This window comes from Urocitellus parryii, chromosome 3 (assembly GCF_045843805.1).
Source record: "Urocitellus parryii isolate mUroPar1 chromosome 3, mUroPar1.hap1, whole genome shotgun sequence".
NCBI classification, from domain to species: domain Eukaryota; kingdom Metazoa; phylum Chordata; class Mammalia; order Rodentia; family Sciuridae; genus Urocitellus; species Urocitellus parryii.
In genome coordinates, this window is record NC_135533.1 from 215,382,195 (window position 1) to 215,405,653 (window position 23,459).

The following is a 23,459-nucleotide window of genomic DNA, read 5'->3' on the forward strand; positions in this document are numbered from 1 at the left end:
GCAGCAGCAGAAAAAAAAGTCCTTTATTGTGTACAAGCAATCTTTTTATAGTATTGTGAACAAAGAAGGCAGCCTTCCAACATCAATAAATCAGGTCTTTCAGCTAATTAAACATAGCATACAGAAGTTTTACTTTCTAATCAGAAGTGACCCGCTTCTTATGGCTAATCTATTCTCGGCCCGGAGTATGTTGAGCTCTGCTCTTTGTTAAGAACAGATAATAAAATTTTTCTTAGCGCCCTCCTAGCCCACTTGGCAGAACATCCCGTTTGCAGGCAAGTCCTCCCAAGGACAGCAGACACCTCGTTTTCAAGCATGTCCGCTGTTACCTTATCTAAACCTCGAAGGAGCCTCTCGTTTGCAAGTAGGCCCTCCCAAGGATGGCAGACACCTCGTTTTCAAGCATGTCCACTGTTACCTATCTATACCTTGACAGAATATCCCGTTTGTAGGCAGACTCCATCAAGGACAGTAACAGTAACGCAGTTACATCTGATTCTCTACACAGAGCAAATTTATACTTCGGATTCAGCTCATGCAGCAGGTGCCTGGCACCTGCTCAGTCCATCTAGAAGCATTTGCGGTGGACAATGGAGGGGCCCGACTCCTCGTACTCCTGCTTGCTGATCCACATCTGCTGGAAGGTGGACAATGAGGGCAGGATGGAGCCACCGATCCACACAGAGTACTTGCGCTCAGGGGGCGCGATAATCTTGATCTTCATGGTGCTGGGGGCCAGGGCTGTGATCTCCTTCTGCATCCTGTCAGGGATGCCTGGGTACATGGTGCTGCCGCCCCACAGCACGGTGTTGGCATAGAGGTCTTTGCGGATGTCGACATCACACTTCATGATGGAGTTGAAGGTGGGGATGCCGGAAGATTCCATACCCAGGAAAGAAGGCTGGAAGAGTGCCTCTGGACGCCGGAACCGCTCGTTGCCGATGGTGATCACCTGGCCATCGGGCAGCTCGTAGCTCTTCTCCAGGGAGGAGGAGGATGCAGCAGTGGCCATCTCCTGCTCCAAGTCCAGGGCCACGTAGCACAGCTTCTCCTTGATGTTGTGCACCATCTCCCGCTGGGCCGTGGTGGTGAAGCTGTAGCCGCGCTCTGTCAGGATCTTCATGAGGTACTCTGTCAGGTCCCAGCCAGCCAGGTCCAGACGCAGGATGGCGTGGGGAAAGGCGTAGCCCTCGTAGATGGGCACTGTGTGGGTGACCCCGTCACCAGAGTCCATGACAATGCCAGTGGTGCGCCCAGAGGCCTACAGGGGCAGCACAGCCTGGATGACCACATACATGGCCGGTGTGTTGAAGGTCTCCAACATGATCTGAGTCATCTTCTCTCTGTTGGTCTTGGGGTTCAGGGGGGCCTCCGTCAGCAGCACTGGGTGCTCCTCGGGGCCACGCGCAGCTCCTGGTAGAAGGTATGGTGCCAGATCTTCTCCATGTCGTCCCAGTTGGCGACCTCGATGGGGTACTTCAGGGTCAGGATGCCAAGCTTGCTCTGGGCCTCGTCACCCACGTATGAGTCCTTCTGGCCCATGCCCACCATCACGCCCTGGTGGCGGGGGCGCCCCACGATGGAAGGGAACACTGCGGGGGGGGGGGGGTCGTCGCCGGCAAAGCCAGCTTTGCACATGCTGGAGCCATTGTCAATGACGAGCGCGGCCATTTCCTCTTCCATGGCGATGGGCGGAGGACGGACGGCGGAGCAGCGAGAGAACGCGGAGCGCGGGCGGCGGCAGCGGGTGAGACCGCAGGCGGTGGTCACTTCTTGCTGTGGAGAAGGTCAGCCTCAGGGGAACCTGATGAAATGAGGACTGGAAACCTCAGCCACAAATCTAAATCTGCTTAATCGTTTATTTAAAAATAAATGTTAGTTTAACCATTTATTAAACAATAGAGAAGAGGCAGCCCTTGCTCTTGGTCATGATGCACACACGTATCTGCCATCTTCAGACTGAGATATACAGCACACGATGCAATGCTCAAGCCTTCAGTATGCAGGTCACCCATGTGGCTGCCTCTCAGATCCAGAGAACATTTCTAGCACTTTCTTACACCCTCTCTGGTCAATCTCCACTCAGCCCTCCTGGTTACCCCATCATCTCATCAAAGATTATTTCTAGAGGCTGGAGTTGTGGCTCAGTGGTGGAGTGATTGCCTAGCATGTGCGAGGCACTGGGTTTGATTCTCAGCCCCACATATAAATAAACAAATAAAGTAAAATGAAGGTCCATTGATAAATAAAAAAAATTGTTTAAAGATTATTTCTACCTGTTATTGAAATCCATAGAAAACAAAATCTGGGGCTGGGGATGTGGCTCAAGCGGTAGCGCGCTCGCCTGCCATGCGTGCGGCCCAGGTTCGATCCTCAGCACCACATACAAACAAAGATGTTGTGTCTGCCGAAAACTAATAAATAAATAAATATTAAAATTCTCTCTTAAAAAAAAAAGAAAACAAAATCTTACAGTAATACACTTCATGTTTTGGTTCTTTCACATTTTTAAGAGGTTCATATGTGTTCCAACTCAGTAGACTGCTTTTTTAATTGTTGTATAGTATTCCATTCTGTGAATATACTTTTTTTTTTTCCATTTATCTACTGGTGACCACTTGGGTTTTTCAGCTTGGAATAATTCTGAATAAAGTTTCTGGGAGACTTGGTTTTCTTTCTTGGGACTATTTAACTCTCCTTGACTTACAGGGGAGAGTGTGAGGGCAGACTCTCTGGGTTCATATTCCAGCTTCACCATTAACCAGCTTTGTGACTGTGACCCCGTAGCCCAACTTTGCAGGGCTTCAGTTTCTCACAACTGTAAAACAGACAGCAGACCATCTACTATAGGGTGGAGAGGTTAAATGAACGAGTATGTAAAATAGTTAGAAAAGTCCCTGAATGACACTTCACAGGAGAAGAAATACAATCAATCAACAAATATACGAAAAAATGGTCACCATCTCTAGCAATCAGAGAGTTGCAAATCAAAACTACACTGAGACTTCCTCTGACTCCAATCAGAAAGGCAATCGTCAAGAACACAAGCAGCGATAAATGTTGTTAGGATGTGGGGGAAAAGGCACACTCATACATTGCTGGTGGGACTGCAGACTATGGAAAGTGGTGTGGAGATTCTTCAGGAAACTTGGCATGGACCACCATTTGACCCAGGTATCCCACTCCTAGGCTTATACCCAAAGGACTTAAAATCAGCAGTGACGCAGCTCGATTCACAATAGCTAAACAGTGGGACAAACCTAGATTCCCTTCAATAGATGAATGAATAAAGAAAATGTGGTATATATACACAAAGGAATATTACTCAGCTTTAAAGAAGAGTGAAACTATGGCATTGACCAGGTACCGGAGAATATCATGCTAAGTGAAATAAGCCAGTCCCCCCAAAACCAAAGCTGAATGTTTTCTCTGACTTGCGGATCCTAATTCACAATTGGGGGTGGGGGCTACAGAAGAATAGAGGTACTTTGGATTAGACAGGGGGTGGGGGGTGGTAAGAGGGGAGGGGATATGGGAGTGGGAAGGACAGTGGAATGAATCAGATATTAAGGCCGTATGTGCATACATGATGACAGGACTGGTGTGATTTTACATCATGAACAACCAGAGAATGAGCAGGTACACTCCACTTATGTATGATGTGTCAAAACGCATTCTGCTGTCGTGTATAGCAAATTAGAAAAGTTCGTGCCTACAGGAGGCCTAAAATACACAGAGGCAATGATGACTCAGTCAAGTCCCAGGTCAGCAGAAAGCACCCAAAGTGGGGACATCAGCAAACTGAGATATCAGGGCCAGGGCCAGCGTTTCTGGGAAGAGGGGGGCGTGGCTAGCTCACCACCACCAGATGGGCGAAGGTTAGCCAAGCAGTTTAATTTGACAAGTGACCCATTTCATTAGCGGCACCCAGAGTGGTGGCCTGACCAGGAGGGGACCGGTTCTTTCAGCCAGGGACCCCAAACCTTGCAGTCCTTCCCTGAAATTCCGGGAACACGGGGCTCGTGACAGATACTCGGACCCCTCCCTGTCTCTTCTTCCGAGGTCCCTACCCAGTTTCCTGTTTCTTCCTGAGGGGGAGTAGCCACAGGCAGGGAGTTACAGGGGTGGGGATAAAGGCTGTGGTGCCAGCAGTCCTGGACACTGAGGGACAGCAGTGACCATGAGTGACTTCAAGCAAGTGCGGGTGCAGCAGCTGGACCCCCTGGGTGAGGCTGGGCTGGGACTCGGGAGCCTGGAGGGCCACGGGCACCAGCCTGGGGGGCAGCCCGTCCCGCTCTGACTGACGCTCTGCCCACACAGAGGAGGAGCTGGCGGCCAGCAGCGCCAGAGGCTCCCGAAGCCACCACGCACTCCAGCCGCCCTCCAGAGCCGGCAGCTCTGCAGGTAGAGCAGGGAGGGGACTGAGGAGGGACAGGGGATCCTGGGCAGCTGCGTCCTGGGGATGAGGAGGTCGGTGTCTGGGCTCTGGGATCCTGGCAGGCGGAGGCCCAGACTGGAGGCTGGAATCTGGGCTCCTGGGTTCTGGGAAGGTGGAAGCTGAGACCTGGACTCCTGGGTCCGTGGACGAGGCCCGGGCCAGGCTGTCCCTGGGCCAGGCTGAGGCAGGGGCCCTGGTGTGCTGAGCCCCTTCCTTCCTCCTCAGGGTGTCTGAGCTCCAGCTATGCCCTCCTGGTGCTGCAGCTGCTCTCCCTCATGGTCTTGGCTGGGCTCCTGGTGGCCGTCCTTGCCCAAGGTCAGCCCCTGAGGTTTGGAGCTCTGTGGTCTGGCCCCTGGACTTGGGCGGCCAAGGCAGGAGGAGGTGGGATGGACGCTGGGATTCAACCCTTAGCAGGTTCTAGGGTCTGCTCGGCCCCCACACCTCTGGTGCAGGGGTGGGGAGCAGCACAGGAGGGTGCTGGTCCCGCCTTCCCTGGGTGTCAGGGGTGCAGCTGGGATTAAGAAGGCCTTGGCTCTCAGACACCAGGTCCCTGGGGCCAGGGCAGTGCATGGAAGCCAGCAGGTGTCCAGCATTGGGGCTTCTTTTCTCTTGGACAGTCTCCAGGGTCCCCAGCTCCCAGGGACAGAAGGGGTGCCAGGAGCTGACCCAGTTGAAGGCAGGAGTTGGTGAGTGACCAGACACCGCGCTCCCAGGGCCTCAGAGGGTCTCCATGCGGTGACACTTTGCTCGGGTCACCAGCCCTCTCAGAGCCTCAGTTTCCTGGGCTATTTTATGGGAACACAGGATAACAGTGACAGTGGCCCTTGGTGCTCACAGAGGGCCATGCACACAGTAGGCACTCAGGCCAGTCTCCTGGGCTCTGGAGCCCTGCTTGTCCCAGGCTGGAGGAGATGGGACCAGGACTCCTGGGGGCTCCTGGGGGGAAGGGACATCAGGGAATGGGGACAGTCACCTGGGCGTAGGGTCATGTGAGGGCCCTGACTCCAGGGCTTGAAGGTGGGCAGACAGGGGAACATGGCCTCCCAGCACGGGTCCAGCCTGACCCTCTCCCCCAACAGACCGCCTGTGCCGCCCCTGCCCCTGGGACTGGACGTTCTTCCAAGGACACTGTTACTTCTTCTCCAAGTCCCAGCGGAACTGGCACGACTCCGTCACCGCCTGCCAGGAAGAGGGGGCCCAACTAGTCGTCATCAACAGCGCTGAGGAGCAGGTGCATGGTGGGCCCCATCCTGGTCTGGGCAGGCATCTGGCCACTGGCCACCTGGGAGGAGACGTTGGTCAGAACAGGGTTTTCAGGAGCAGGGGCTGCTTCCTCCAGTGGAAGGGAGGAGACGGGCATGAAGGAGGGTGGTCCCAGGCAGCTGGCAGGGAGACTCACAGGAGGTCTGGACATGCGTGAGTGCTTTGGGAGACACACCTAGAGGGTGACCTGGTGCGCTGGCCAGGGGAGCCGCCTGCTCTCAGGGATAACAAGTACTCGGGGGCGCCGTGCCCATCTCCCTGGTGTAAACCTGTCCCCCGCCTGGTGGACACGTTCCCGTGTCCCTGGGACTCACTCCGTGCAGAGCTGGAAAGAGGGCAGGTGCGTGATTGGCGGGCACGAAGGTTCCATCCAGCTCCGCACATTGAACCCTGTCACGAGTAACTTCCTGTGGAAATGCTCAGAACTCAGCACCCAGCTAAACATGTCACGTCACCAAGTGTGTGTGACGAGAGGCCGCTGGGCACAGTCAGTGTGCAAGTCGGGACACATCTGTCTGTAGGGTACAGTTATGAGAGCCACACAGACCTCCTGAACATGGATGGGACCTGGAACATGAGAAGGCTGAAGGTCAGGCTGCAAGCAGAACTTCCTGTCGGGGGACTGGAGAGACAGCAGGTGGAAATGGGGTCAGAGCTCTCCCTGACTCCTCCTCTCCCTCCAGAACTTCCTGCTGCAGACTTCTAAGAGTAAAGGCAGCACCTGGATGGGACTGTCAGACCTGAACGAGGAAGCCACGTGGCACTGGGTGGATGGGTCACCTCTGTCACCCAGGTAGGTCCTCAGGTGAGGGGACAGGCAGGCGGTAGAGTGGGGGGGGGGTTCTGAATCGGGGGTTCTTGAGCTATCCTGGTGGGTCCCCTGCTCTCCCTGTGGCCCTGGTCCCGAGAGTCCGTCGTTTGTGTCGGGGAAGGGGGTCTTCATGCCCACGTTCAGATGGGAGGGCAGGTCCCCAAGCTGCACTGTCAGAGCCGCGGGAGGAGCTCCTGGCTGGGTGGGTGACTTAGAACCAGGGTCCTAGTCGGAAGCCTGCGGTCTGGGAGGGCCACCAGATCAGGGACCAGAGCTTGTGAGACCTCAAAGACCCCAAGAGAAGCAGCCAATCGCACCCCTCGAAGGGCCCCCAGGGCAAGGGCAGGAGCAGAGGATGAGGAGGGAGGGGCTGCGGGCAAGAGCCTTTATTGTGGCGTCCACGGGCAGGACCTGCCAGGCAGGGCGAGCGGCTTGGGAATGGCCGCCTGGGACCTTTCCGATGGGTTCTGGGGAAGAGCCACCCCTCATTTCTGGTGTTGGTCAGCGGGTGGCGATCGCAGGTGTAAGGGGCCCAGGGCCCACTGAGCACAGCATGGGCAGTGCGCGGTGCAGACTGGAAATCCCACCCTCAGCTTGGGGTGACCGGGGTCCGTCAAGGTCCTGACCCAGGCACGTCCCTGGGCGTCCACAAGCCAGGCCTGCCGTGTGCATGCAGGGCAGATGCCAGAGAGGGGGCATCCGATGTCCTGGAGCAGAGACTGCCCCCGGAGGGGGCTGTGGCTCACCGTGTGGGTGGATTTGCAGCCTCACGTACTGGAACGAAGGAGAGCCCAACAACGTGGGGGAGGAAGACTGTGCGGAGATCACTGACAGCGGCTGGAATGACGCCAAGTGTGACGCTGAGAAATTCTGGGTCTGCAAGACCTCCTCCTCCTCCTGCCCCAACACCTGAACGCGGTTTCTCTCACCTGTCACCGCCGCCCGACCTGGCCGGACAGGTGGTTGAGCTTGACCCCAGTGTCCTTCCTCTTGCCTGTGAGCCCTGGATCTTAGCAAAGCCCGGATTCCCTGTCTTGGAGTCCTCGTCATCTAAGGGGCTGGACGGCGAGGGTCCTTCCTTCGATGTCCGCAGGTTCTCGCGGGCTTAGCGGTCGTTTCTGGTCCCCCTTTATGGTTGAATGCAGTGACCAGGTGTCTGGTGCATCAGGACCTGGGGCAGTCCATTCATCTACTCTGCCTTCCCTGTAGGGTTGGGTGGCCAGGTGCAGCCTGGCTGTCCCCTGTCCTCTGTCCCTGCACACCTTCCTTCCATCTGCTCAACTTCCGTCCACCTCCCTGCAGCCCTGGCCCCGGGACCTTCCCTGGTTGCTAGAGCTCCTCCTGCAGGCTGGACGCAGCTGGGAAGGGGTTCCCCAGCCAAGGACTGAAGAGAGTCGGAGGATGAGACCCCAGCTCCCTCTCCTGTGATGCCCAGTGGACCCTGTAGTCCGGCTCCCGATCTCTCTTCAAGGAAGGACATGCGGCCTGGCTGAGGGCAGTCCCCTCCCGCCTCGGGTCTCCTACAGGGAGCTGCTTCCTGTGGGTGGGCTCCCTTCCTGACCCATCCCATACGGGTGCAGGAGGGTGACGATGTGGCCGTGGTGGGCCAACATGGGGCAGCTCTGAAGGACCCTTCTGGTGCCATGGCTCCTGGGGGGTCAGCTGTGGCTCTATCAGAGCTCGGCTGACCTCTTCCTCCACCCCACCGTGCTCCCCTTCGCGGACATAACAGAAGATCTGTTTGCTCTTGGTGCTGATATTGAGCCGTGGGTGTGCCCTTGGGTATTTTAGTCTGCTCCCTCACACCTGAATTTAGACTCATCAGGTGACTTAGTCGGGGGTCTCTAGGAACCTGAGGATGGGAACAACCGCTAAACCTCCAGGGAGGGGCGTGGAGACGGAGCTACACAAATTCCGGAAGAGGAGCTTTGGCAGTTCCACAGCTGGGGGACATGAGGAAGTGTCGGAGGGTGGCCCCTGGGAGAGGCACAGACTCACCCCACAAGATTCTCTCCCTCCCTTCTTGGGTTCACCTGTTCCGTGTGTCTGTTTCCTTCATAATAAACCAGTGTTTCCCTTATCAGTATCCTTTATAATAAACCTGTAAGTGCAAGCAAAGTGTGTTTCTGAGTTCCTGTGCATCCATCTGGAGTCGAGGTTGGGCAAACAAAGCCAGAGGGCTGACCCGCGGGGGCCTGACCAGCCCCGGCACCCCAGGAGGGTGCAGCAGAAGAGGGGTCAGTCTTACGGGACCGACTTGAGGAATCTGATGTTCCCTCTTGGTGACTAGTGTCAGAACGGCAGGATGGCTTGTTGGAAAAAATTCTGCAGGCTCCCTGCCACCAAGGATGGCCCCGAAAACACTCCTTCATGAACAGCTTGTGTGCTAAATTCCCCCGCCCTGACAGACAGTCGATCTTGAACGCAGTTTTATTTCTTGGACTCTCCCAATGGTTCCCCTGGTGCTGATTCCCTTTCTTGCCTTCACTATTTCCTTCTCTGGGCTTGTTTGGGATCGATCGGACTCTTTTTAAAATTAGTTCCTTGAGATTGTGTGTGTAAGATCTTTCCTCTGATAAGCACAAGTTCTAAGGATTGAGTCTCCCGCGGCGGCGGCTTTGTGTTCCGATATAGAGCACAGCAACACTTTCCTTGCTTAAAGTAGGACAGATTTTCTAATCCTCAGAGCCAAGACGTCTGGCTGGGTAGAGAGGGAGGGCCGGGGAAAGCAGAAACGAGACCAAGTGGATCGTCCCTTCCACGTTACGTTCCTTGTCGGACGAAGGCCGGGGGACAGAACTCGAGAGCCAGGACAGACCCGAGGCTACTTCAGGTGGCCTTTTCTGTGTGGGGATCACGGCTGGGAGAGCTTTGTTTTCAGGCCTGTGGACACCAGCCTGGCTGTGAAATTGGGCAGACATCCCTCGAACTGAGACTTCTCAGAAAGCGAGAGAAGCACTTTGGTTTCAGTTGGGTGACTAGGAACGTTAGCATGAGTGACCCTATTGGGCTTTCCTTCATCTGTTGGGGCCTAGAGCAGGAGCTTAGTTCAAACAGTAACCTTCTGGGATTTCACCTACACCTCTTTTCCAATCTAAGCAAAAGAAAAGCGTGTGTGTGCGTGTGTGTGTGTGCACGCGTGTGCTCCTGCTTGTGAGTGTACCAGATCCTTTGGGATGTATGTGGCCCTGTGCATCCATACATCTAAAATACATGTACGTGATGCCTTTGTCAGGGGGCTTTCTCCTACTCCCTAAAAGTCTCAAGAGACATAGCCACTGAAGCCCTTTGTCCCTGACGAGGTTACGCGTTCTTCTGTTACAGGATTGTCGTTTTGCCCTCTTGAAAATTCGGTATTTTATTTTCCTCTCATGGAGTTTGATGAGTCATGAATGTACTCTTGATATAAATCCTTTGTGGGTTATGTGATTTGCAGACTGCAGATTTCATTCTTATGCTTGTTCCTGATTTCAATGGGACCCTTCAACATTTCTCCAGTAGTAATGAGGGACATCACAGTTGTGGGTTCTCGAGGGACATCACTCCCATGTTAAGGACATTTCACTTCATTTCTAATTCACTAAGAATTATTTTTTTGAGAGAGAGAATTTTTTAATATTTATTTTTTAGTTTTCGGTGGACACAACATCTTTGTTGGTATGTGGTGCTGAGGATCGAACCCGGGCCGCACGCATGCCAGGAGAGCGCGCTACCGCTTGAGCCACATCCCCAGCTCCCCTCACTAAGAATTTTTAATGTAAATCATGAATAGGTGTTGTGTTGTACTGAATTTTTAAATTAAATCAAGTCAAGTACACACACACACACATACACACACACAATACCAAACTACAGAACACACACGGTACACAGCTTTCTCAAGTTCCACGTTCTCCATGGCAACGTTCATCAAGGTAGATGATGTCCAGGGATGTGAACAAGCCTCAATACATTTAAATGCTTGGAATTGTGTGGAGTATGTTCTTTGATTATAAGGGAATCCAACTAGAAATCGGTAACTGAGACAAGACAGATCATTCTCTAACACTTGTGTGTTAAACAAACACGACTTTTCTTTTTGTACCAGGGATTGAACCCAGGAGTGCTTGACGGCTGAGCCACATCCCCAGCCCATTCTTTTTAGTATTTTATTTAGAGACAGGGTCTCACTGAGTTACTTAGGGCCTTGGTAAGCTGCTAAGGCTGGTTTTGAACTCAAAATCCTCCTGCCTCAGACTCCCCAGCTACTGGGATGACAGGCATGTGCCATCGTCCATGGGTGTGGGGAGCCACATTGAGTGACCACGCCTTCCAGTCCCGATGCTCCACGGGGATCTGAAAGATCACTGCGGTCTGGCGTGGTAGAGCCATGACTCGGGACTCGGTCTTTTCCCCTGCTCAGATAGCAAGGCCAGTCTTCTGAGCAGGCACACCCCCGGGGCTGAGCTACACTCACTTATTCTTTTGTAATACTTCCCCTTTGTCCTGTTTGGGATAGAAGGTTCCATGGAAATGCCCTTTGGGTGTCCCCTTCTCTTGCTCTGCCCTTGGGGGTGGCCTTCCTAGATGCCACTCAACCTGCTGACAGCAGACATCAGGAAGCCAGACTCAGCCCCCCGAATCCTGACCCCAGCCTCATTTGAATGGCTTTTCCCCAATAAAAGGGGTCAGCTCCCTCCCCCCTCTCTCTCTCTCTTGTTCCAAGGACACCTAAGGTCAGAGGAGCCATCACAGAACCCAAAGAAAAAGGTCTCTCTGTCTCTTATGTAGTAATTTTGTGCAGCCCAGTTCACCTGGAGGAACCTGAGTGCTTTAGTCATGGAACGCGACCACGGGGCAGGGGCAGGTTTACACCAGGGAGATGGGCACCGCGCCCCCGAGTGCTTGTTATCCCTGAGAGCAGGCGGCTCCCCTGGCCAGCGCACCAGGTCACCCTCTAGGTGTGTCTCCCAAAGCACTCACGCATGTCCAGACCTCCTGTGAGGCTCCCTGTGAGCTGCCTGGGACCACCCTCCCCCATGTCCTTCTCCTCCCTTCCACTGGAGGAAGCAGCCCCTGCTCCTGAAAACCCTGTTCTGACCAACGTCTCCTCCCAGGTGGCCAGTGGCCAGATGCCTGCCCAGACCAGGATGGGGCCCACCATGCACCTGCTCCTCAGCGCTGTTGATGACGACTAGTTGGGCCCCCTCTTCCTGGCAGGCAGTGACGGAGTCGTGCCAGTTCCGCTTGGACTTGGAGAAGAAGTAACAGTGTCCTTGGAAGAACGTCCAGTCCCAGGGGCAGGGGCGGCACAGGCGGTCTGTTGGGGGAGAGGGTCAGGCTGGACCCGTGCTGGGAGGCCATGTTCTCATGTCTGCCCACCTTCAAGCCCTGGAGTCAGGGCCCTCACATGACCCTATGCCCAGGTGACTGTCCCCATTCCCTGATGTCCCTTCCCCCCAGGAGCCCCCAGGAGTCCTAGTCCCATCTCCTCCAGCCTGGGACAAGCAGGGCTCCAGAGCCCAGGAGACTGGCCTGAGTGCCTACTGTGTGCATGGCCCTCTGTGAGCACCAAGGGCCACTGTCACTGTTATCCTGTGTTCCCATAAAATAGCCCAGGAAACTGAGGCTCCGAGAGGGCTGGTGACCCGAGCAAAGTGTCACCGCATGGAGACCCTCTGAGGCCCTGGGAGCGCGGTGTCTGGTCACTCACCAACTCCTGCCTTCAGCTGGGTCAGCTCCTGGCACCCCTTCTGTCCCTGGGAGCTGGGGACCCTGGAGACTGTGCCAAGAGAAGAGAAGCCCCGAGTGCTGGACACCTGTTGGCTTCCATGCACTGCCCTGGCCCCCAGGGACCTGGTGTCTGAGAGCCAAGGCCTTCTTAATCCCAGCTGCACCCCTGACACCCAGGGAAGGCGGGACCAGCACCCTCCTGTGCTGCTCCCCACCCCTGCACCAGAGGTGTGGGGGCCGAGCAGACCCTAGAACCTGCTAAGGGTTGAATCCCAGCATTCATCCCACCTCCTCCTGCCTTGGCCGCCCAAGTCCAAGGGCCAGACCTCAGAGCTCCAAACCTCAGGGGCTGACCTTGGGCAAGGACGGCCACCAGGAGCCCAGCCAAGACCATGAGGGAGAGCAGCTGCAGCACCAGGAGGGCATAGCTGGAGCTCAGACACCCTGAGGAGGAAGGAAGGGGCTCAGCACACCAGGGCCCCTGCCTCAGCCTGGCCCAGGGACAGCCTGGCCCGGGCCTCGTCCACCGACCCAGGAGTCCAGGTCTCAGCTTCCACCTTCCCAGAACCCAGGAGCCCAGATTCCAGCCTCCAGTCTGGGCCTCCACCTGCCAGGACCCCAGAGCCCAGACACCGACCTCCTCGTCCCCAGGACGCAGCTGCCCAGGATCCCCTGTCCCTCCTCAGTCCCCTCCCTGCTCTACCTGCAGAGCTGCCGGCTCTGGAGGGCGGCTGGAGTGCGTGGTGGCTGCGGGAGCCTCTGGCGCTGCTAGCCGCCAGCTCCTCCTCTGTGTGGGCAGAGCGTCAGTCAGAGCGGGACGGGCTGCCCCCCAGGCTGGTGCCCGTGGCCCTGCAGGCTCCCGAGTCCCAGCCCAGCCTCACCCACGGGGTCCAGCTGCTGCACCCGCACTTGCTTGAAGTCACTCATGGTCACTGCTGTCCCTCAGTGTCCAGGACAGCTGGCACCACAGCCTTTATCCCCACCCCTGTAACTCCCTGCCTGTGGCTACTCCCCCTCAGGAAGAAACAGGAAACTGGGTAGGGACCTCGGAAGAAGAGACAGGGAGGGGACCAAACACCTGTCACAGTGCAGCACGTGCCCTGTGTTCCCGGAATTTTAGGGAAGGACTGCAAGGTTTGGGGTCCCTGGCTGAAAGAACCGGTCCCCTCCTGGTCAGGCCACTCTGGGTGCCGTTAATGAAATGGGTCACTTGTCAAATTAAGCTGCTTGGCTAACCTTCGCCCATCTGGTGGTGGTGAGCTAGCCACGCCCCCCTCTTCCCAGAAACGCTGGCCCTGGCCCTGATGTCTCCGTTTGCTGATGTCCCCACTTCGGGTGCTGCCTGCTGGTTCCTCCTGGTGCTTCTTGTCCCACTAGGAGTAAACATCAGACGCTGGCGGATTTAGGGGCATCCCACAAACAGCTGACCTGTTGTGGTCAACGTCAACGTGGTCAGCATCTTCCAAACAGGAGAGTCACAGCATCTGCCACCGTCCAGAGGAGCCAAAGGGGATGTGATGTCCAGATCCCAGCAGTGTCCTTGGTGGATTCTGTAGCAGAGGAAGGACGTTGGAGAAAACGGCGAGACCCACCTACCACTTCCAGTGACTGTGTACCTGTCTCAGGAAGAGGTCAGCATGGGGCACCTGCCAGGTCTCCACCTCCCAGCCAGACTCAGGAAAGGTCTATGCTACCTTTGCAAAATTACCAAAACTAGTATAAAATAAAATTCCTATGTAAATATTAAAAATAAGGTGGCAAATCCAGTATTTCATCATAACCTGTGCACGTGTTTTTAATTTCTAAATTGAACATAACACTCCTCCAGTACAAGGTGCAAGTCTTCAATCCATGTCTCAGGACACTTTTATCGATGAGAGCACACCTCCAGCCTCCTCTCGGAGAAGAGTGAAAACATCTCAGGACACTGAAGATGTCCTTGATCCTCCTCCATGTCAATCCCACTCAGAGCCCCCTTCAAGATTGGTTCTTGGAATGGAAAAGCACCAACGCCAGTCTTAGGGGTGTGTTCTGGATGTCTGAAGGCCTTTACTCCTCTGGGAGATACGTGCATGTTGTTTCATGCTTTGATAGTTTTTTTTTTTTCTTGGCTGTATAGACTTCCATCTGCCAAGACCCAATGTTTTCTTTCATTTGTCTGTAGGTGGCCGCTTGGGTTCTCATGATTTTGGACTGTGGTGAATTCAGCTGCTGGGAACTCTTTTTTTTGCTTTCTCCTGAAGACTATGTGACTCCCTTTGGTCCACAGTGTGGACTGTGGGGACTGACTGTCTAGGATTAATTTCCAGCTCCACCATTCACCAGCTGTGTGACCTTGAGCCAGTGTCCTGACCATGCTGTGCTTCCAATTGACCCAAACTGTAAAAAAGGAGGTGAGATCATCCGTCACAGGCTGGAGAGATTCAACAAGGGAGTACGGGAAGCAGAAAAGAGCCTCACTGTAGGGGACATGAAGCACATGGACGCAGCCCTGCTTCAGCCCCAAGCCCCAAGTCAGCACCATAAGTGAGGATGTCAGCAAAGCCTGCGTCAGAGGGGAGGTGTTTCTGGGAAACGGAGGCGTTGCTGGCCCACCCTGGCCACAGTGGAGAAGGAATGAAGAGTCGCTTTTTAGAAAAATAAGTCGTTGCTTTTAAAGAGGACAGTAGCCTGGCCGCAGCACCAGCGAACCCGTTCTACCTGCCTCAGAGCCCAGGCCACCTCCAGCCCCTCCCAGAAGTGGCTGGAACCTTGAGCCCTTGCCTGCCGTGGGGTGGAAGAGGCACAGGCTCCTCCCTCTACCCTCTTCTGGGCCCTTCCCCAGTGGCTTGTTCCTCTTCCTGACAGTGCATCCAGAGAGGGGTGGGGTGGGAATAAAAGCTGGGTCCCCGCAGCCCGGGGCACTGAGGGACAGCAGCGACCATGACTGATTCTAAGGAAGTGAGGATGCAGCCTCTGGGTCCTCCAGGTGAGGCTGGTCTGGGACTCTGGGAGTTGGGGACGGGGCCTGGGCGGCCAACGTGGTCGCAGTCTGCCCAGGCGCTGACTGACACTCTGCCCGAGTGGCCGAGGACAGCTGAGCACCAGAGGCACGTCAACCTGCAGATGACGCCAACTTCTGGTTGCGATGGTTTGGCAGGTAGAGCCGGCATGCGGCTGAGGAGGAGTGGACAGCTCCTCCAGGACACTTGGGTCGGGACTCTAGACCCCGAGTTTGAAACCCCAGACCCTTTGGGGGAAATTGGGAGCTGGGCTGCCGCAGAAAGGTCGAGATGAAGGCCTGGGATCCGGTGCCCTGGGGATCAGGAGACGGGGGCCAGGCTGTCCCCGAACCAGGCTGAGGCAGGGACGCGGGGCGCTGGAGTCCCATCCTTCTCTCCTCAGGGTGTCTGGGCCATGGCCACACCTTCGTGCTGCAGCTGCTCGGCCTCACGCTCTTCGCTGGGCTCCTGGTGGCCCTTCTTGTCCAAGGTCAGGGCCGCCTGAGGGTTGGTGTGGTCCTTCAGCTGGAGCCAGGGGACGGGTGGGGGAGGCAGGATCTGGCCCTTCAGCCTCTTCTGGATGCTTGTTCTTCCGCAGGGGAGCGAGGGAGGCACAGGGAGGCTCCTGGGCCACTCGCCCTCCTGGTTCCGGGTTATCTGGGTGTCCTCATCCTCCAACAGGATTGATTAACTAGACATAAGTGATGTCCGTAGGGGTCCCGTGCGGGCTGTGGCACACAGTCGGTGTTTAATAGTTGCAATCTATTTGTTGGGCACAGTCTCCAAGGTCCCCAGCTCCCAGGAACAGGAGCAGGAGCTGGCGAAGCAGGAGAAGGTGTACCAGGAGCTGACCCAGCTGAAGGCAGGAGTCGGTGAGTGACCAGACACTGCGTCTCCCGGGCCTCAGAGGGTCTGTGCTGTGGGGCTTTGCCTGAGTCCTTGGTCCTCTCTGAACCTCAGTTTCCTGGGCTATTTTATGGGAACACAGGATAACAGTGACAGTGGCACTTGGTGCTCACAGAGGGCCATGCACATAGTAGGCACTCAGGCCAGTCTCCTGGGCTCTGGAGCCCTGCTTGTCCCAGGCTGAAGGAGATGGGACCAGGACTCCTGGGGGCTCCTGGGGGGAAGGGACATCAGGGAATGGGGACAGTCACCTGGGCATAGGGTCATGTGAGGGCCCTGACTCCAGGGCTTGAAGGTGGGCAGACATGGGAACATGGCCTCCCAGCACGGGTCCAGCCTGACCCTCTCCCCCAACAGACCGCCTGTGCCGCCCCTGCCCCTGGGACTGGACGTTCTTCCAAGGACACTGTTACTTCTTCTCCAAGTCCAAGCGGAACTGGCACCACTCCGTCACCGCCTGCCAGGAAGTGGGGGCCCAACTAGTCGTCATCAACAGCGCTGAGGAGCAGGTGTGTGGTGGGCCCCATCCTGGTCCGGGGCAGGCATCTGGCCACTGGCCACCTGGGAGGAGACGTTGGTCAGAACAGGGTTTTCAGGAGCAGGGGCTGCTTCCTCCAGTGGAAGGGAGGAGAAGGACATGGGGGAGGGTGGTCCCAGGCAGCTCGCAGGGGACACACACAAACTCTAAATGTGTGGGGACACCTGAAATGCCCAGAGATTCCCACATGTGTGCTGACCCAGTGCCCAACAACTCAGTCTGTGGGGAGCGAGGTCCTCGTGGGTCACTCTAGCAGGACAATAGGGCACAGAGGTTCCTCCTGTCTCCTCCTCTTCCTCTCCAGAGCTTCCTGCAGCTGACTACAAAGAAAAGAGGCCATACCTGGATGGGGCTGTCAGACCTGAATAAGGAAGCCACGTGGCACTGGGTGGACGGCTCCCCTCTGTCGCTCAGGTGGATCCTGGGATCTGAGGACACGCTATGAGGAGGGTGGGGTTGCGAAGCTTTCCCTTGACTTGTCGGTGGGCTGCTCCCCACTCCTTCGCCCTCGAGGCCTAGAGCTTAGGACATGAGCCGAGGGGGGGTGCTCTCCCCACCCGTGTTCAGACAGAAGAGCCGGTGCCCCAAATTCTACTATCGGAGCTGCAGGAGCAGCTTCCAGCCTGGCGCAACACAGGAAAATCACAGGACACCATTTCTGGGGAAGAGACAGATGGTTATACTCCCAGGTCCCAAGAGAGCGAGTGTCCCTGTCCCTCACACCACAGAGGACACGTGGGGAGGATGTGGGGCCCGTTGGGAGGCAGAGGGTGCAGAAGAAGGGAGGAAGAGGAGAGGCAGAGCGAGCAGCCTGGCGAGGGGCTAGCTTGGGTGGTTTCCGTGGGCTCTGGGCTGTAGGTGCCGTCCCCAGACGTCTCATATGTGGCCTGGGGAGGTATCTGAGTGGCCCAGAGTGCCAGAGCCCACTAAGCAAGGTGTCTGGGGTGTGGAGTTTAGGATGCTGGTTGGATTGTGTCTGAAGGTCCCACCCTGATTCTGGGGACTCCTTTTAAGCATGGGGGACGACAAGGGGCAGGGCATGTCACTGGGCGTCCTGAGCAAGGCTTGCATGCATGTGCGCGCAGGGCAGATGTGCGCCAGGCAGATGTGCGCGCAGGGCAGACGGTTTCCAGAAGCCAGAACACAGCTCACAGAGGGGGCTGGGCAGAGGCTCATGACGCGGGTGGCTTTGCAGATTCATGAAGTACTGGAACCCCACGGAGCCCAACAACCTGGGACAGGAAGACTGCGCGGAATTTGATGGCGACGGCTGGAATGACGCCAAATGTGATATCAGCAAATTCTGGGTCTGCAAAAAATCTGCACTTTCCTGCTCCCATGAGTGACAGCCAGTCCCTCTCTGCTGCCCTAGCAGCTCCCACCTCCTCGCCAGGTGACCGGACTTCACTCTCATTTCTGCCAGCCCCTCCTCTCTGGGTGTAGGCACGGAGATCTCAACTCCAGCTCTGGGTCTCTTCTAGGAGATTTCTCGTCCCCAGAGAGGCTACGCCATGGCCTCCCTCCCTCCTGTGCCTGCGGGCTCCCTCTGGCTTTGAGGCTGTGCTTGTGAATGACGAGGTGCCTTTTTGTTCATATTCAGCTGCACAGGTGTTAGGTCGGTGGTGGCGACTTGGTGGCAACTTAGTGGCGACTTAGAACAAAGCAGCCCGGGCGGGAAAGGAACATCAATCAGGTGCCGGAGGAAACGCCTGTCAATCAGCGAGATCTCCTGACTAAGGCCTGTCAATCATCAGGACCCCCTGGCCAAGCCTGGAGTTCAGCCAACTCCCCCGACCAACTCCAAGGGACAAGGGACCCTAAAAACACCTTTCCCTGTCCCAAGCCCTTCCCTTCCTGCTGTAAGCTCCATAAAAGTCCAGTCTAGTCGAGCTCCACGCGGTTTCTCCTCAGACCCTTCTCCTGTCCCCTCTGTGGGTCTGATGGAGTTCCGCCCGGGAGTGATATCTCAATAAAGCCTCCTTGGTGGCCCTTTTAAATCTGCCTCCTTTGGTCGCTGCCCACCTCGCCTGATCTGACAACAGGTGCACTTGGATTTAGGTCAGTGAGCCGAGTTACGGTGTGGCTTGGCAACCACGGCACAAGGCTGGTCACCAGAAAGTCCACATAGACGATTAGCAGGTTGGAACTTGGAGCCTCATCGGCTCAGCTCCGGGGAGCCGGAGGGTGTTGGCCCCTGAGCTCTGGGAGGACTCTTGTAGCAAGGAGACTCGGTCAGACCAGGCAGGTGAGGACAGGGAGGAGCTGCAGGCGGCCCTCCTGGGGACAGGGAAGCCCCACACCACTCCTCCCTCTTTCCCCTGCTGTATACACCATTTCCCTTTGTCTGCATCTGAATTCTATCTTTTATAATAAACCAGAAAATATAAGCAACATTTTTTTTCTGAGCCACCTGGAAAATTACCAAACATGAGGATGTTGGAAGAACCCAAACTTTGTGGTTGGCCTGATGAAGCATGGTCAGCCCGTGCACGCGGCAGACACCTGCAGGAAGTCAGTATTGTGGGAGGAAGCCCAGACCTGGTGGAATCCGCTGCTGCCCCTGGTAGCTGGCGCCAGAGCTGGAGGACGGCTGGTGGAAAATAACCACCCCACAGCGTCTTGACTTAACATCTGAGCAGCCAGCTTCCACGTTAACCGCCACCTTATGAGATAAGTTTGCTTCCCTGTACTTCCTCTTACCCGACCCCCCACCCCGTTACTGACCTACCCCATGTACCGTATTCAGCTGCACAGGTGCACTTGAATTTAGGACGCGACCCCTTGGCTCTGGAGAGCCCCAGGTGCCATCGACCTCAGCCAATCCCATGCTATTCCCACTGCCCAGCTCTGACGTCCCCAGCCTGTCCCACAGCGCCACAACTCCAGCTCCAAGGCCCGAACCCACAAAAGCTGAACCCCAAACATCTTGGGGCCTCTCTCCTCTCTGGAGAGGGATGGCCTGTATTTGTCAGCTGTGACAAATAAACCTTGGTGAGGGTCTCTGCCTGTCTCTGTCCTTCATTTATCGCTGGCCCGTCTCCCGCTGTCCCTCACTGTCCTTCCCCCCACCCCGGGCTTCCTGTGCCCTAGTGTCGACCCAATGTCCCTCCATAATCAACTCGCATTGCTCTCTGTTCCTACCTGTGCCGTTTTGTTCCTTATCCTTGCTTTTGGCATTTGGCTTCTCTTGTGTTGGTTTCTTGATATTTCCCCGGCCAAAGAACAACATGATAACGGCGGAGTTGATCTCCATAGGTTTTGTGGTCAATTTTAGAGTGGGGCCACCTGTCATTCCATGAAAACGGGGTGAAATTTCCAATCTTTGGAGTAAAAAGCCAAGCACAGAGGAACACGCCTGTAATCCCAGCAGCTCAGGAAGTTGAGGCAGGAGGACTGCAAGTTCAAGACCAGCCTCAGCAACTTGGAAAGTTCCTAAACAATGTAGCAAGACATTGTCTCAAAATTTAAAAAAAATAAAAAAGGACTGGGGACGAGGCTCAGTGGTTGAGCACCCCGGGTTAAGTTGACAGTACATAAAAATAATAATAATAAAATCCAAACAAAACAAATATACAAAAAAAAAGAGTAAAAAGTTTGGTTGTATAGACCAGGAAATGCCAAGGAAAGCAGAAATGAAAGATAAAAAGGAATTTAGTTGATTTCCTTTTAAGGTAGGGAAAGGGAAATTTTTGGTCTTTCGAAAGTGTCATTTTAATTGTGGTAAAATCCAAACGATACAGCATTTTCCATCTACAGAGTTTTTAAAGTGGACAGTTCGGTGGCAGTGAGAACATTTGCAGCCGGGCACGGTGACGCACACCTGTGATCCCAGTGGCTTGGGAGGCTGAGGCCGTCCAGGGTCACAGGAATGGCAGGAATAACCACTCTGTTACCGGTTTTCATCATCCCTCAAAGAAAAGATCCTAGCACTTGTCTTTGTGCACTGGTCTTTTCCACTCGCAGCAGGTCCCCGCTGCTCACAGGTGGCGTCATGGGAATGGCCTTTCTTTTTGAAGGCTGAGTGATAGTCCACTGCCTCGTGAGCAGATGGCTTCTGGACCTCCATTTCTGGTGGGTTCATTGGACCGATGGGTTCCTTCCACCTTTTTGCTGAAGCAGATGCCTCTCTGGCGAACACAACTGTACACTTATCTCCTTGAATCCTTGCTTTGGATCCTTTTGGTCTTATTCTCAGAAGTGGCATCACCGGGCCACATGGAAACTCCTTCAGTGGCGTTTGGAGCACGGCCCTGCTCCGTTCCACGTTCTCGCCAACGGTGACCCAGGCTTCCCATCTCCGCGCACCCTGGGACCATTGGCTATTTGGCGACTCTTGGGTGGTTCTCACCTCTTCATGTGCCCTTGGCCACCTGGGTGTCTACTTGGGCGCTCTGTCCCTTTCATAATTGGGATGTGTTTTTCTGTTGTTAAGACGCACTTTTGCCTATGTCAAAACTCAGTGTGGGGGCTGGGACCGTGGCTCGGTGGTGGTGGGCTCGCCTAGCATGTGGGAGGCACTGGGTTCAAGTCTCAGCACCACCTACAAATAGATAAAATAAAGGTCCATCAACAACTAAAAAATATTTTTAAAAAACCTCAGTGTGTTCTTTTCTTCTTGTTGAGTTTTAGGAGTTCTGTGTGATCTCTGGACAGGGGTCCTTCACATGTTTTTCTTTCCATTCTTTTTCCTGATGTGTGCGTGTGTGTGCGTGTGTGTGTGCATGTGTGCAAGCGTGTGTGTGTTACTCGGGACTGAGCCCAGGTCCTGTGCATACTAATCAAGCACTCCACCACTGAATGTCACCCTTTTAAATTTTATTTTGAGGCAGGGTCTCACCATGTTGCCCAGGCTGGCCTTGAGCTTGCCATCCTCCTGCCTCAGTCTCCTGAGCAGCAGGGATTCCGATGTGCACCGCCACACTCGGCTTCCCCCTGGGTTCAGTGAGAGTGCTCCTGACATTTCTCATGCGTCTTGCTGTGGGGGGTTGATGGACACCACCATTTCACATTAGGGACACTTCATTTCTATTTCTAGTTGCCGAAGAGTTTTTAAAGCCTCGGTCAGGGGCTGGGATTGTGGCTCAGTGGCAGAGCGCTTGCCTCACATGTGTGAGACCCTGGGTTCAATCCTCAGCACCCCATAAAATCAATCAATCAATAAAAGGATTTTTAAAAGTTTCAATCAGGAATCAGGTTGTGTTTTACCTACTTTTTTTTTTCAATCTATTCAAGCACTGAGGTGGGTTTTTTACTTTAAATTTTTAAAGCAGTATGATAACGGATTTTCTGATGAAGTTCATGCATTAAATATATATATATATATATACACACAGAAGCAATGATGATTCAGCCCAGGTCCCTAGTCAACAGAAGGCACCCTAAATGAGGACATCAGCAAACTAAGGCAGCAATGCCTGGGGCCAGAGGGGGCATGTTTCAGGGAGGAGGGGAGGCCTGCTGCCCACTCTCACCGCGGGTGAAGAAGGAATAAATATGGAGCTTGACCAGACGTGGGTTTTGTTAAGAACATCCACAGCTTCGCCGTCCCGAGAGTGGACCGGCTCTCCTGCTCTGGAGGCAGGCCACACAGCCGCTCCCTGAGATCTGGAATGTGGCCCCTGTCGTGGTGTGTCCCAGGCTCGGCCCCCTCCCTCGGCCCTCTTCCTGTGTCCTACCCAGTTCCCTGTTTCTCTTCTTGACGCACAGTAAGTTCAGGGGGTGGGAATAAAGGCTGTGGTGTCACCAGCCCTGGGCACTGAGGGACAGCGGTGATCATGAGTGACTTCAAGGAAGCCAGGGTGCAGCAGCTGGGTCCTCTGGGTGAGGCTGGGCTGGGAGTTGGGAGTTGGGAGCGGGTGTAAGGGGCCAGCTCGGGCCCCAGCCTGTCCAGGCTCTGACTGACGCGCTTTCAACTCAGAGAAGGGGCTGATGATGGCCAGCGGCACCAGGTCTTCAGCAGAAGGCTCAGGATTCCAACTGACTTCTGCATTCAATAGCTTGGCAGGTAGAGCTGGGATGGGACCAAGAGGTGGACGGTCCCCCGGCACTCGGTTCTGGGATAGTAAGATTAGGACCCTGGACAGTGGGACCTAAAGGAGTGGAACCTGGGACAAGGACTTCAGCCACGCACACAGGCTGGTGTCCACTCCCGCATCCTGGCAGGCAGAGGTTGATCCTCTGGAGTCCTGTGCCCCAGGGAGGAGCAGGCTGTGGCCAGGCTGAGGCAGGGCACTGGATGCTGGAACACCTCTTCCTTCTCTTCCTAGGGTGCCTGGGCCATGGCCACGTCTCCCTGGTGCTGCAGCTGCTCTGCCTCACGATCTTAGCTGGGATCCTGGTGGCTGCCCTTGTCCAAGGTCAGGGCAGGCATTAGGGTGGGGATCCCTTATCTGGGCCCTAGACTGGGCAGCCAGGTCCCGGATGGACATGGGGTCGAAGCTGGCATGGGGTCCTTCAGCAGCTTCCTTGGGGATTGCCTGCCCCCACCCCCCACATCAGTGCAGGGGACGGGGAGGAGGACCTGCCAGGGTCCCGGTTCCATGCACCCTGTGCTTCAGCCTACTCTGGATGCCACTTTTCTTTGTCTTCAGTTAGAACTAAACAACACCTTGGCTCTCAGAAATGATGACCAAACAGTAGGTGTTCAACAGGTGTAGCTTATTTTCTCTTGGCACAGTCTCCCAGGTCCCCAGCTCCCAGGAACAGGAGCAGGAGCTAGTGAAGCAGGAGAAGATGTACCAGGAACTGACCCAGCTGAAGGCAGCAGTTGGTGAGTGACCAGACACTGCGTCTCTTGGGGGCCTCAAAAGG

At 55.3% G+C, this 23,459-nt stretch overlaps 2 protein-coding genes and 1 pseudogene across 2 annotated transcripts; 2 read left to right on the top strand and 1 right to left on the bottom strand.

Moving 5' to 3' along the window:
* Positions 1-538: 538 nt before the first annotated feature.
* Positions 539-1,730, bottom strand: LOC144253939 (actin, cytoplasmic 2 pseudogene; annotated as a pseudogene).
* A 2,960-nt stretch (positions 1,731-4,690) lies between these two features.
* On the top strand, positions 4,691-8,577 carry LOC113201295 (CD209 antigen-like protein 2). The gene is made up of 5 exons (XM_077796598.1): positions 4,691-4,753; positions 5,056-5,124; positions 5,518-5,669; positions 6,385-6,494; positions 7,278-8,577. Exons 1-5 carry the CDS (start codon positions 4,714-4,716, stop codon positions 7,423-7,425), a joined length of 519 nt encoding a protein of 172 aa, XP_077652724.1. The 5' UTR covers positions 4,691-4,713; the 3' UTR covers positions 7,426-8,577.
* A 6,535-nt stretch (positions 8,578-15,112) lies between these two features.
* Positions 15,113-18,580, top strand: LOC113201274 (CD209 antigen-like protein E). Its single transcript, XM_077795830.1, has 7 exons — positions 15,113-15,192; positions 15,609-15,695; positions 15,985-16,077; positions 16,469-16,620; positions 16,954-17,063; positions 17,845-18,042; positions 18,250-18,580. Exons 1-6 carry the CDS (start codon positions 15,147-15,149, stop codon positions 17,993-17,995), a joined length of 639 nt encoding a protein of 212 aa, XP_077651956.1. The 5' UTR covers positions 15,113-15,146; the 3' UTR covers positions 17,996-18,042; positions 18,250-18,580.
* Positions 18,581-23,459: the final 4,879 nt, after the last annotated feature.